This window comes from Centruroides sculpturatus, unplaced genomic scaffold (assembly GCF_000671375.1).
Source record: "Centruroides sculpturatus isolate CEXI.00-Female unplaced genomic scaffold, Cexi_2.0 scaffold560, whole genome shotgun sequence".
NCBI classification, from domain to species: domain Eukaryota; kingdom Metazoa; phylum Arthropoda; class Arachnida; order Scorpiones; family Buthidae; genus Centruroides; species Centruroides sculpturatus.
In genome coordinates this window covers 418637-433954 of record NW_019384914.1, presented here as the reverse complement: position 1 = coordinate 433954, position 15318 = coordinate 418637, and the positions used below count along the sequence as shown (strand labels likewise).

The following is a 15318-nucleotide window of genomic DNA, read 5'->3' as shown; positions in this document are numbered from 1 at the left end:
TTATTGGTAACAGTACAATATTTTTGTTAGTAGCTAGTTTCATAATGGAAAAAATAAAAGGTGTTCATATAATGCAGGCTATAAATTGAAAGTAATAGCATATGCAGAAGAACATAGAAACAGAGCAGCTGAGTGGCATTTCGGCCCTGCACCAACAGAAAAAACCATTCGTAATTGGCGGGCTAGTAAAAAAGAACTGAAAAAATGAGGAAGACTAAATGTGCAAATAGAGGACTGAATGCAAAATGGCCAAAACTAGAAAATGACGTATTGGAATGGATTCAAGGACACCATCAAAATGGCATTGGAATTAATATAAAAATGATTCAAATACATGCTCGTAGCCTAGCACTACAGTGGAACTTAACAGACTTTAAGGGTGGAGTTGGTTGGTGCTACAGGTTTAAGAAGCATTATGGTCTTAGCATGCAAACCAAAACCAAAATATCTCAGATGATGCTACAAGAATATGAAGAGAAAATATTATCTTTCCATTGCTTTATTACTTAACATTGAAAGAAAACCAGTGTGGAACTAAGCCAAATAGCAAATATGGACGAAACTCTTCTGACATTGATGTGCTGAGTAACAGAACTGTTGCCATGAAAGGTGCTACAACTGTAACTATAAAAACAAGTGGACATGAAAAAATGCACTACACTGTTGTCCTTTCATATTGTGCTGATGGTACTAAACTTAATCCAATGATCATGAAGGTTTTGCACTTGCAAAACAATGCCAAAACCATCTGAAATACCGCCAGGTGTTGTTGTTCACGTACATGACAAGGGTTGGATGGACGAGGCTGGTATGAAATTATGGATTAACAGAGTGTGGGAGAGAAGGAAAGGTGCTTTATTGAAGAAGAGTTCTTATCTTCTTGTGCTAGATTAGTTTAGTAGTCATTTGAAAAATTCTGTGAAAGACAAATTGAGACAGGGAAAATACAGAACTTGCTGTTATTCCGGGAGGACTTACTTCACAATTGCAACCTCTTGATGTCTCGATAAATAAATAATTTAAAGTGTATATGAGAGAGGAATGAAATAAATGGATGAAACCCAATATGAATTCATGCCGAAGGGAGCTTTAAAGCGACCTACAATCAAACAAGTTTGTCAGTGGATAAAACAGTCGTGGTCTACAGTGAGAGAAGACATTATTGTTAAATCTTCCAAGAAGTGCATAAGTAACGCTCTCGATGGCAGTGAAGACCATCTTATATATGAAGAGGACGACAAAGAGGAAGAAGCAAGAAGAAGAAAGTTCAGATGATGCTTTTCAGGGATTTTAAAGGTCAGTTCGGTTTTATAAACTAAAAATTTTTTTAGTCTGGCTTTGCAATCTAATAATAAGAATGGTAAAAATGTTATTTTTTAAAAAATTGCTTAAAAATTACGGTGCGTCTTATAGTTTGTAAAATACGGTAAATGAGTAAATTTCTTCTTCCCTGTTTTAGTGGAGGGACCCCTGCTGCCTGACAGTTTTTTTCCAACCACTTTGGGAACCACTGGGATTGGTGGAACTGCGGCCTTAGAGAGCTGTCAAACGTTTGGCATTGATCTTTTTCTCAAGCTTTGCATGGAAAAATCGTTCTGGTCCAAAAGGCAACTTTGTTACCCAGGGGGCTTCAAGTTTAGTCTTCAGACGGGTAAAACGTGTTTTTGCTCTGCTCTGAGATTTTTCAGTTTTTGGATTGTTAAGCCTAATTTTAGGGTTAAGCTAGGTCTCCCTGTGTTAAAGTATAGGATTTTAGTCCTATATTAGGGTTAGCTGAGTAGTTAGGCTTAGTTTTGCTAAGCCTAACTTTTAGGCAGCTTTTAAATAGCAAGTTTCTGTAATTTGTGTGCCACCATCTTGGCCTCCCCAACCAGGGTGTTGAAGACATCTTTTGGCAACCATCTTGTGTGGACTTGGAAGAGTGTGATCATCACTTCAACAGGAGGAAGCTGGACACCTTTTGCTATCTTTGGATTAGGCAGGGAACACCAAAAGAAGCCCATCTGTCTCACTTGCTGCCTTTGCATAGGGGATGTCGCCATGGCACCAATACAGAAGTTAGACGGTCGTGAAAAACTGACTACCCAGCTTGGCCTACACAAGACAAGGCATCCCACTCTGTTGATAGGTGGTTAGGGTGCTTTTGGTGTGCCACATTATCTGACTGTTACTTAGGCGACATTACATAATTTTGAAGCACCCCAACGCAAGAGCTCTCATCTGGACAACTGACATCAGAATAGTATACAGGACTTCAAGTAAGTACCCTGCTGTTTAATTATTTAATCAACAGACTTTATTCAGTCTCCCTGGCACTTGAAGCAACCCAGCTAGGCTGCTTGGACTAGTGTGTCACCTGACTTGGAAACTTGGGTGCCTATCGGTTATAGACTAATGTGTCGGTTGAACTGTTGGTGTCATGTGCAGTGTTTTACTGTTTATTTGGAACGCGAGTCTACTATACATCCATGTTCACAGATTCCGGCTCTACTATCATCTCAAATTTCTTGGAGGAATCCTTCAGGATCTTAGACAAGATGAAGGGTTATTGTGCAAACAACCCTAACAGGCACCTCAAAACTGGGGATCACATCCTTATATTACTGAACAGTTTACAAAAATCATCAAATTGGCAAAAGTAACTCTTAGGGATAATATCATGCCAGAGGCCATTGAACAAAGGTTGGCTCTCCTTCCATCTAGGGAGGATCTGCTTCACATGGTTACATCCGAAGTGGATAAAACCAGGCAATGCATAATTGAAAGAACTGAGAGAATTCATGATGGTGCAAGGAGGGGAATCATTGATGAAGATCTTGCATTAGTTAATAATAAATTAAACCAGATATTGGAAAAAGACAAAGAGGAAATAATTATTAATAAACAAGAGAATATACTGAAAATGTTAAGTTCCTTCTTAATGTAGAAGGTATGGTTGCTGTATCTTTAAATTCTGTGTGTAGCGTCCTTGCAATCCAAACAATAATTTTGGTAGACAATCAAACAGCAATTAGTTAGAAAAACATTACAGTTTATTTAAAACACTTTTTTTAAATTCATATGCATTTCAGGTTGGCTTGTATTCCCAACCCCTCTTCAGTGCTGAAGAGGGATTGGGTTGTTAAAATTACAAAAACAAGGTGAGTTTCACAACATTGGTAAGTATGACATAAAAAAAAGAAGTAAACACGTGACATGCAAGTTTATTAACACATTATATCACATGTAAGTTTTTTTATATTATTGTTTACCCCTCTTTTTTTACGTCATACTTACCAATGTCATGAAACTCACCTTGTTTTTTGTAATTTTAACAGCACTGAAGAGGGGTTGGGAATACAAGCCAACCTGAAATGCATATGAATTAAAAAAAAAAGTGTTTTAAATAAACTGTAACGTTTTTCTAACTAATTGCTGTTTGATTGTCTACCAAAATTATTGTTTGGATTGCAAGGACACTACACACAGAAGTTAACTTCCTTAACTAAAGGAATTTCTTTCTTATAGTGACACTGTTAAAACTAACTCAAATATCCCTGTTCAGAGAACACAAAATTGTAGGGCACAGAGCATAAATCCACATGTGCTACTAGTTTATAATAAGGACAATAAAATTGGAAGCAAGCAAACCATAAAATTATTACAACAGGAGCTAAATCCATCAAAACTAAAACTAGGGGTCAATAAAATTAGAAAGATAAGGAATGGCAGCATTGCCATAGAGCTGGAAAAGCATTCAAATATAGAAACTCTTAGCCAGTCAATTGAAAAGTTTACCCCAGACCTTATTACCAAGATCCCCAATAAAAGATTACCCAAGATGATTCTGACTTCTATCCCTGCGGATATCACCAAGGAGGACATCATACGTTATATATATGAACAGAACTTGCAACTCAATGAGATGATCTCAAAAGAAGAATTTCAGAAAAAATGCATGCTAAAATTTCAGGTGGGTAAAAAGGGGAAGCCCTACACCAACTGGGTCATGGAGGTCTCTCCAGAGATGAGGAAAATGTATCTAAAGATTGGGAAAAATAACATCCAATGGTCAAGGTGTCACATCCAAGACTTTTTGCAGTTCTTCAGTGCTTCAAATGCTGTAAGTTCAGGCATTCCACAAGGGACTGTATGTAGCCTGCCCACCCCAGTTTGCAGTTAGTGTGCAGGGCATCATGTATTTAAGAAGTGTCCTAATAAGCACAAAGACCCCATCTGCAATAATTGTAAGCAAGGCAGCCTCCATTACAAACATAATGCTAGGGACAACACATGCTCCACCTATCAGAAAATAAGGAAATCCATAATAGAAAAAAACTGATTATGGAGCAGAACACCAACAATGAAATTAAAATCTTGCAAGTTAATTTTGGAAGGGGGATAGATGCTACCTCCCTTCTTAATAATAAGCTAAATAATTTAGATATCTGTCTGATTCAGGAGCTGTACTGTGTTGGGAATAAGCCGGCCTGCATTTCTGCAAGCATCATGACTATCCATGGCACCAGGAGCAACCAATGGAGCCTGATTCTTGTCCCAAACAACAGTCTCTCTATTCTCTGGTAATTATCAACAGTCAGGATCTTGAATGCAATGTTCAGCATGCTTTAACTAAACACCCAGCCACTCCTAATAAGACCAACTTCTACCAACCCGACCATGTGGATATAGAAATCTTTACTGATGGATCCAAAGCAAATTTCAATGTAGGCAGTACCTTTGTTGCCTTCCACAACAATGAGAAGATTGCCTCTGGTCAGCACAGGTTGGGCAATCACTGTACTGTTCTCCAGGCTGAGATGTTTGCCATCAGGTCAGCCGTGGCCTGGTCTGTCTCCAACTTTGCAGGCAAATCTGTGGCCATCATCTCAAACAGTGTATCTTCAATCTCCCTCATAAAAAAAAAACCATTCCTGTCATCACATCTCCACAGATATACAGGACACTACCAACAATTCCTGCAATCTTTTCTTCATCTACTGGACACGTGCTCACCAGGGCATGCTTGCCACAGGCTGTGAAATAGTATTAAATTCAGTAAAAATAAGGAAAAAAGAAAAGAATAATTACAAAAGACAACTTTACAAACATATTAATATAATTAGACAAAATAACAGAATAAATAGTAATACTGGTAGAAAAATGCACCAATTATGGCGAAGAATCATAGAGGACCCACGTGTCTGAAGGATAAAAAGAACAATCAAAAGTGGAGACGAGGAGTAAATCAAATTGAACAGGAAGAGATGTAAGTTGTAAAAATAGTAAATAAATGTAAAAAAATAGATATAATGTAAAACATTAATACAATAATTTGTTTTAGTACAGGATTCAGTTTACAATATTATTGTTGTTATTGCTTAAAAGTGAATGTCCGGTGGAGTTAAAAATGAAAGAAAAAAGTCTGAAAATTGTAAGAATTTTATTAATGTAAATAATAAAATTCTTACAATTTTATAATTATTCTAAATAAATAAATAAGTTTGTCAGGAAATGAAAAATGTATTTTTAAAATTATTTTATTGTTTTAATTTATATAGAATGGGCTACAAAAATACCTGCTGAAGACAGACGAAAGAGTCCAAAACGCCATATTATGTATGTGTCCAGGTATATTAAATAAAAATAAAAAATTGTTTTTTGTGAAACTCTGTAGCAGTATCTGTAAAGCCAGTATAATAAGTCCTGATATTAGAAAATACGTACTTGTAGACAAAAATTTATATTATAGTAAGTCAAGGACATTGAGGCGTTTTAATTAAACATTTGGGAAAATGACCACAGCCACGCTACTTTTAAATTCATCCCAGTTATTGATAAATGGATTCATGTCAGCGACTTCTTTACCCAGTTCCTGACTGGGCACGGGTGCTTCTATTTTTATCTCCATTGCTTCAATCTCTCTCAGACTAATTTATGTGATTTTTTTATTTTGCCAGACAGTATTGATCATTACATTTTTGATTGCATTAGCCTTCAGAAGGAGAGGCACTACCTTCGATCCTCTGTCAAGGAGTGCGGGGATGTCTGGCAGGGGGCACAGGAACCTCCTGAAGCACCATAACTATAAATTATTTAAGGAACTGATTAACACCTATTATAGGCTCAGCAAGGTCCCCAGACTGAGATATTAATTTGGCACCAACAGGCCCTCATCTTCTTTTCTGCATGTCTTTCTAAGATCAACAGGATTATATTATTATTGTTAGTCATGCACATCGTGTCTCACTTGTATATATGTCATTGTATGCAATGATTTAACATTCTCTGTATACTTTTATTTTAATGTATTGATAATTTTTACCATATTTAATCACTGTATCTAGTATGTATTGTCGTGTTTCATTATCTAAACTCTAATAATATGTGATTGTTATATTGCTTCTATCTTGTAAGTACTTAATTTAATGTAATTTCTTATCCACACAACTAGCTATGCTCTGTAGCACTGGTATTGTATGATATACACTCTAATAAAATATATTGTATTGTATTGTGTTACCAGAGGAAAATAAACACGCCTTGCCAAAACCATTGACCATTCACATTGGCGGTAAATGAAAACCAACAATTTCTTTACCGCTAATGACCAGTTGATGGAGTTTTCTTTTTTCCCCACTTAAAAGTATTTCTTACCACATTCTTTCCACGTAATTTCCTGGAAAGGTTCCAAACAATCCGGTTCGAAGAGAGGTGCCCACGAACCAACCGTCATCACATTTCTCTAAAACGTAGACAGTGTCCCGCTCTTGTAATTCCAGCTCATCCTCATTTTGTGGTTTGTAATTATACAGAACTTTATACCTAAAAGAGAAAAAGTTTTAAATCGTCGATCAACATTCTCGGCCTTTTAATCAACTGTGCCGATTCTTAGTTTACTAACGAGTGCAATCCTGGCCATGCAGTGAGTGCCATGACAATGACAAACACCAGAAATTAAAAGATAACGATCGTAATCATCCACATCGATAATAGTGGACCGCATTTCTTCCTTTCTTATGTCACATCCAATTTCTGACTCCGGGCAGCGGGCAGCTAAAAGTCCGGAGCCACTGTTTCTACCACCCACGAAACCTGAATGGGCAGAATATTTTTCTGCCCATTGGTATGATGCGAGGAAAGACTGGTGGGTTAAATATACGGACGAAATGTAATTTGGACTAAAGATGGACGATTTAATTGCCGCCTCACATTCCATTACAGTTATGTTAATTAATTATTTATACTAGATGGCGACTTAAATGCCACTTTTGTTTGAATTATGTAATATCTGGCAAAGGTGCTCAGATGGCTGGTGGTTTAGGCCCGGGCCTACGCCTTGCCAGACCTACCGTCCCGGATATATTGCATACCTTCCCATTGTCGGCTTGGCCAAACCTGTCACAGGGATTGTCAAAAGACTTTCTTAGCGTCTGTGAGACAGAAAAAGTAAAATGATAAAAACAAATCCGACAAAAAATGAATTTGAAAAATTCGTATTTCCTGGGGCAAGCTATAACAACAACAACAACAACATCAATACATGGGACATAGTCCAACAATGTTACACAATAAAATCTAGAAAAGTTGTTGCGATGTCGTCACCGGGTTGCAACTTTTAATAATATTTTGAATTGTATTTTTAATTTCAAATGTATCTGAAATTAGTAGTATCTTGACTCTGTACAGTACCTCTTACTTTTTCCAATAAAGATGGAATTGTGCCAGTCATCTATGAAACTCCATTCTGTTGTAAATTTTTGAATTGAAATCATATGTATTCTTGTGTAAACAGGAAGTTCTTATATAATTCATTGCAGCCTCCTGTCACTAAACTTTCCATATCCGGTCTCAATTTTCTAGTGTCTAACACCATTCTTGAGATTATGGAAAGACAGATGACAATGGTTGAAATTTGTAAATCTACAATTTTTTAAAATTGCAGCCAAAAAAATAAAACAAGATAATAATACAACTCACTAGTCACTACCTAATTAAAGTCAGAGAGCTTATTAGTTCCAACGAACCACAGAGCAATACCAGTGGGAGCACAAACTTTCAGTAGGACAACACATGATAGTAACATCTATGTGATGAAATGAAGAAATGACTGATCTGGAAAACACACTGTTTAGCAGCTTACCCAAGCTGCTAAACAGTGTGTTTTCCATGTTGTGGAAGCTGATCTATAAACTCCAAGATTCCATAACAGAACAGAAGAATAAAACATTTATTAATGTTGTATCTCTATATGTTGTATAGATTTTTAATCACTGAAAGTTGTCCATGTGGCATAAAAACATCAATGAATAAGTTCTTCACAGATATGGGTTTTACCATTGACAGCAATGCCTACTAATCTATTTTTGTAATGAGTTGCAGTGTTGACTGCTTGGGCCCAAAATTTTTTTGTCTAAATTTGCACAGATTGGTGTAGATCAAACTGTTTCAATTAGGGTTCAACTATACCATTTTGTACTGGAATGCATTCGGTTAACAGCTGGTGTTGAATGCCACAGCTTTGTAATTTTTCATGTCATTATGGATATATGCAAAATGTCATACAGCTTTTATCATCTCTTAAACTAAGTATGTATTGTGAATCACTAATTGAAGCTGTTTCTAATAGTTTACATAGGTTGGAATGTATCAACTGTAGAAGTTTGGTGGCTCTGTATGATTTACCCTTTAGAAATAGTTTATGAGTATGCTTTCCTTCTACACAGTGCATAACACGTGTATTGAGGATGCATTTGAATTCTAATCTTTTCATCATTGGTTTAAGCCTATTTAATTGTTCGAAACTAATACGGGCTAATCTCTTCTACCAAAGTTCAACAGACTGAGTATTACTGGATATTAATGCTAATTTTTGCGACATGTCTACTTACATAAATCACTTCCAATAAAGGTTCCATGTGGCAATTAGTTCTCTTATTAAGTAGTTCACAATGGTTTTTATCAAATAGAAATTTAATATTAAAATCATTTGCTAGATATTTTATTGATATTGAGTTAAAGTAATCTTCTAACAACAAAGCATTAATTATAAATAAATAAAACTTACAAACCTTATTACACTTTGCAAGTGGTTTTGAAAAACTATTACGTTATTAATGTTTTCAGTCCACTTTTAAGATCTTCCTTGGGTAAAGCTTTTTAAACTCGACTCTCCAATGCTAATAGTGTTCTATTTTGGAATGCATAGGACTTTGAATGCGTCAAAATCATATGCATTCCAAAATAGAACACTACTAGCACTGGAAAGAGTTTAGTTTATAAGATTTTACCTAAAAAAAGATTTAGAAATGGACCAAAAATATTAGTACAGTGGTACCTTGGGATACGAATGCCCCATCATACGAAATTTTCAGGATACGACACGAAATTCGAACATATTTTTGCTCCACAATACGAACAAAAACTCACCATATGACGTTACATTAGTTCGCAATGCCATTTTTTATTCATTTCTGTTCATTGGTTTCAGTCCGCATGTTTGCTTCATCGTGGAAGGATCTTGCTCGATAAAGGAAATCTTGAGGTATTATCAGAAAGTGACTGATTTTATTGAAAAAAAACATCCCAAAAAGGTTCACACTGACCATATTGCTGCTCAGAGTAATGACATTTGCCTAAGTCATTTTAGAAACATTTTAAAAAGTAGGCAAAGCCAAACTTCTTTGGATAGATATTTTACCAAGCGACCTCTATCCAGTGAAAGTGCTAGTTGGAAGTGAAGGAAAGAAAGCAAAAAGCAGTGAATAAAAATTTAAAAAAATATATATAAACAACACTAATTTTTTTTTATCTTTTCTAAGTTATTTTTAAGTTGTTACATTATGTTATGTAAGTTAAGTTTTAGTATCATTTCCCTTCTCCCTCCACCAGTTTACACCTCCACCGTCGTCTATTCTCAAAAGTAAAGTGCAAATAAAACTACATTTTTTTTAATCAATTATTATTCTATTATGGTTATTTATACATTTACAACTACAAAATGCATTTTTCAGTGTTTTCCTTACTATAGTTGTTTTTTTTTTTAATGTACTTAGCTTTAATTTTAGTGTGTTTTTGTGTTGGAACGAATTATTTGGTTTTACATGTAATCGTATGGGAAAAAATGATTCACCTTACGACATTTTCATGATACAATCTCAGTTTCGGAACAGATTAATTTCGTATCCTGAGGTACCACCATAATGTAATAGTTTTTCAAAACCACGTGCAAAGAACAATAAAGATATCAAGTTGGCTGATAATCCAGGAACATATAATACATTTCCTAAAGATTATTTCTACATCATCTTTCCTTGTGTGACATTACCTTCACCTCACAGACTAGCATTTTTCCTGCAGTTTTAATATTTGAGGGCAAGATACGATAATTGTCTAGCCATCTTCATTGGGAATCATATACCTATTAGCACCAGTGTCTAGGATCAATTCTGAGAGTTGTTTCTCTGATTGATTAAGAGCAGTACTGACTGCAAGTAGTATATTCATTTGTGCTTCTTTTTTATTGATCACTTGAAGTTTTTCCATTGTTTTGCCTTTTAAAAAGAGTATCATGTGTTTTATTTTACAATTATTAGCTTTGCAAGTAAATCCCTGTCATCTAAGTGGTATGAAATTGTTAATTTCCTCTCATTCAATGGCATGCCATCCATGGAAGCTGTGGAAGAGCTGCTTCCCTTGTATTTTCTAAAATATACATACANATAATTATGTTTATATTTCTGATTTCAGAATAAAGTTTAAAGAATTAAGAATTGTTTATGGGTTCTCTGTTCTTGAAAATTTTTTTGAAAATCTTGCAATTAAATTCATGTAAAAGATCATTAATATGAGTAATGATCTGTGGCATGCCGTCCATGGAAGCTGTGGAAGCGCCACTTCCCTTGTATTTTCTAAAATATACATACATATTGTTTGATTATTTTCATATTTTAACATACTTTAAATTACTTAAAATTAATATTTTATTACAACCGCATTATGTATCTTATTACAAATTTCTATACTACGTGTGAAAAAAAAATGATAAGATTGCTATTGTATATTTGAACATAAATTCGTATATGCATATTCCTATTGAAGAGCTGTATTGTCAAATACGGGATAGCTTTCACCACGAAAATATTTGAATTGCGTAAAGCAGCCAGATTATACACATTTGCGCATACGCTTTACAGAGCACCAACCTTTGGCAGTTTAGCTGGTGATGCTACACACCAAAATATCATATAATGCTTCCAATAATTTTATCCATTAACCACTGAGTCCCACTAGGGCCGTTGTCGGCGTTGGATGTAGTGTACTTCACTCTGATTTTGGATACCTGAATTGACGGTATTACTGCTAGATTGTAGGTTTGATGTGTTGTATTCTGTTGCTGACGTCTTCCGATTGTTTTTAATGTTTATTTTGTGTAAACTGGTTGAGTATCTGCCGAATAACAGTTGTTTTTAGACTGCAACCATGTGATTTCATGGTACACGTTTTGGGTCGCACTTTTCTCACAAACTGTTTATCTTAAAAAGAAAAAGTTCATCATTTAGAACTTCTTGTTTTTGTACAATATTTACAGTGGCATTCTCAGATAATATATTATATGTAACTTTATCATCATCATCATCTGAAGTTTGTGTAACTAAAAATAATTTCTGATGAAAAGATTATTCATATTTATCATTTTTATCAGAAATATCACTAATAGGATCTGTGTTTTCCATTTCTTGAGTTTTACTAGGAATATTGATTTGCTCATCATCTGAATTTTTACTGATACTTAAAGTTTTGTTTTCAGGTGACCTTATTCATTCATTTGTTGATGAAATTCAGATTAAAACAGATGTATATGAAAAAAAAAAAATTCAACATACAATGGAAGTTAATGCAGAAATATGGTCACCTTGAAAACAAAACTTTAAGTATCAGTAAAAATTCAGATGATGAGCAAATCAATATTCCTAGTAAAACTCAAGAAATGGAAAAGACAGAAGTTTCTATTAGTAATATTTCTGATAAAAATGAAAAAATAATTTCTGATGAAAAGATTGCAGTTACACAAACTTCAGATGATGATGATAAAGTTACATATAATATATTATCTGAGAATGCCACTGTAAAGAAAAAGTTCAATATATATTGTGGATAAAGGCTACTATAGAGTATGTGTGCTTTAAATTCCATTATAAAATGGGTTTTCTTTTTCAATGATTTACGGCGACCCAAACTTTTGCATTTCACAGGCTTCTGGCAGGACACCTGCTTTGTTCCATGGGGCAAGTGCCAGGTGTCACGTTTGGCACTTTTTTCCTATCTGTTGCAAAGTTTTGGTGTAGTTTTAAGCACTATTTATGAAATTATGACTATTTCTTTTTGGAAAACCAAACAATAGCCTTTGTTTCCACCGTCGTAGCCAACCCTAACCTGAACTATCCTATTTGAACCTAATTTGGTAAGTTGCACCCAACTGGTTTTCAGCTTAAATCTTTGGTTCAATGCTACATAAAAGATTAGTTTTTTGTATGTACATTTTTGGACTTGTTCTCCCTCATAGTCGTCATCAGCGAACCTTTGGGCCGTGCTGACCTTCCGTTTTTGACTCTTCTTAGTGACTTTGAACCTAACTGACTGTTCTGTGTTGTGCCAAGTCCCCACAATGGATACTGCACCTGAACCTCAGGCACTTACCAACTCCCTCAAAGACACTATATTTGGTGAGGCCAATGAACAGTTAGTGATAATTTTGGGCCTTTTACCACAATCGTATCGAATACACTTGAATAGTGAAGAACGTCATGAGATCAGAGAAAGGGTGACACAGCTTTTCTCATGTTTTGGACAACTTTATGGAATTCTAAAAGAGGTTAAATCCAAACAAAAACAAACTATGCCATTGGCGTCCTGCCACAATGAACCAACCTATGCTGATATTCTCCGTAAAGACTCAAGTATATGTCCAAGCTTGACCACTAAGGCAATCTCCCACTTCCTAGCTCAGAAAACAAATAATGAAGGAACAGGAGGCAGTTTTGCCCTTCTACTGTACCCTAAAACAGATGAGGAAGGAAACTCAACTGACATGAGGAAAATCAAAAATGATATTAAACAAAAGATAGAGCCCCAGAAATTAAAAATAAAAATTAAAAAAGTAAAACAGGTCAAAGGAGATGGAATTTGCTTTTGGACAGATACTCAGAAAGAGGCCGAGGTCCTGGCAAAGGCTATCAAGGATATCCCTGATATATCTGAGAAAGTACAAAGTAAAATTTCCGAGGGAAGGCGGCCTAGGATCATCCTCACAAATGTTCCTAATTCAATAGATAAGTCGGATATAATTCCAATAATGTACAGCCAAAACAAACTATTTGAATTAGTAAAACAAGAAGACTATAACAGCTTGACATGGGTTTAGCACCATCCTAAATAAAAAAATGAAAGAAAACTGTAAGAACATGGTACTTTCAACCACCCCACAAATAAGGGGCATCTTCATCAGGACCAAACACATAGTAATGTCATGGGTGAACATCTACGTGAATGATTATATCCTGCTGGTAAGATGTTACCAGTGCTGTGGATATAATCACCTCTCCACCAGCTGCCCACAGATGCAAAAATGCAGCCACTGTGGAAGGCACATAGATATGGTGATTGCCAAAGATTAGATCACCCCCATGCTGTACCAACTGTAAGGCAATTAATAAAGAACTTCCAGACTACCAGAAGTATGACACCATACATAATGCTTTCGACCCACAGTGCCCCCAGACTATCAAAATAAAAACACAGACAATCAATCAATCAATATAGTCACTGTCAACAATATCATACTCTGGATAACCACCCATTCAGTCTAACCACCAACTTCGCCACCCAAAAGAGCAGCAACAACACTCTGAGACAAGTGTACAACCTCTCTGACAATATTGCAACTGATACAAACAGCCTAAGCATGAGAATCTTACAAATTAATTTACAGAGGAGCAAAGCGGCAAGCTCATTGCTAATTGAAAATGCCAATAAACTAGATTCAGATATACTCCTCATACAAGAGCCCTATATGATCAATAATAAAATTGTGAGATTTAGGGGCTGCAGATATTGGCAAAACAAGGGGAAAGAAAGCCAAAGAGTGGGATTATTGTTAGGAATGACAACATTGACATTGTTATGGTCCCTCATCTTTCTAATATCATAATTACAACCACAGTTTTCCATCAGGAGCCAGAGATATACATCATGAGCATTTACCTGGCACTTAGTGAAGATGACATCAAGTCCATCAAAAATCTAAAACAAATTTTACGAAAAATAACTAGTAAGACCTTAATATTAGCAAAAGACTTAAACGCAAAAATCACCTATTTGGTTCAGCCCCAAGGAGGATAAGAGGGGAAGACAATTAAATTTATTAATGGAGGAAATGGACCTGGTGTCGGGGAGCATGAGTACTATCCCCACATTTTTTACTTGCTTTGTCAAAGTATGGAACGACATATATCTGATATCCAATGACTTCATACATAGGATCAACTCCTATGAAACCCTTACAACTACTACTCCCAGTGACCACAGAATTATTTTAACTGAAATTAAAGGCACAAAAATATGTAATAATGATACAGGAAAAGGATACAAACACTCACTAATGGAAGCTCTTTCATGAAAACTTTGCAAGAAATTGGAGAAATTTCGCTTTCCAACCAGCAGAAACAACAGAGGACATAGACAGCTAAATAGACCATGTTCCAAGAGCAATTCAATTGGCTGGCCAACAAGCAGCTAGACCTAACCAAGAAAGCAGAGGTTAAAAAACGGTTTGGTGGACAAACGAGCTGATGGCATACAAAAAGAGGGTCAGAAAAATCAGGAAAAAAATGGAAAGATCGAGAAACGAAGAAGAGGAAAAAAGAATGAAAGAAACTTACAGGACATCCTACGAAAAGCTAATAAACAACACACAAACAAAGGCTTGGAAAGAATTTTGTAGTAAAGCCCACAAAAATGACCCATGGCATATTCCATATAAGGCGGCTTTTAATTGAAACAAGAAAACTCAAATCTCAAATCTCCTGGAATGGAATAGTGGTAATAACAATCCAAATAATACTGAAAACATCTGGAACATCCTCAAATTTCATTTCCCGTCTGACAACAAAGAAGAAAACGACAAACACAAGAATATAAGACAAAATCTAAATAAAATAAACTTGACAACAGATGACGTCCCATTCACCTTCAGAAAAGTGCAAAAGGCAATTGAAACCTTGGCCAACTGGAAATCACCAAACCTAGACAGAATAACACCAGAAATGATTAAAGCCGCAT

General features: G+C 35.5%; 1 protein-coding gene across 1 annotated transcript in view; it reads right to left on the bottom strand.

Annotated features, from left to right (window-relative positions):
- Positions 1-15318, bottom strand: part of LOC111631709 — a 334641-nt gene that overhangs the window by 15785 nt on the left and 303538 nt on the right. The window contains exon 25 of the mRNA XM_023376015.1: positions 6637-6804. Coding sequence (XP_023231783.1) covers positions 6637-6804 — 168 coding nt within the window. The remainder of the gene's footprint in view (positions 1-6636; positions 6805-15318) is intronic.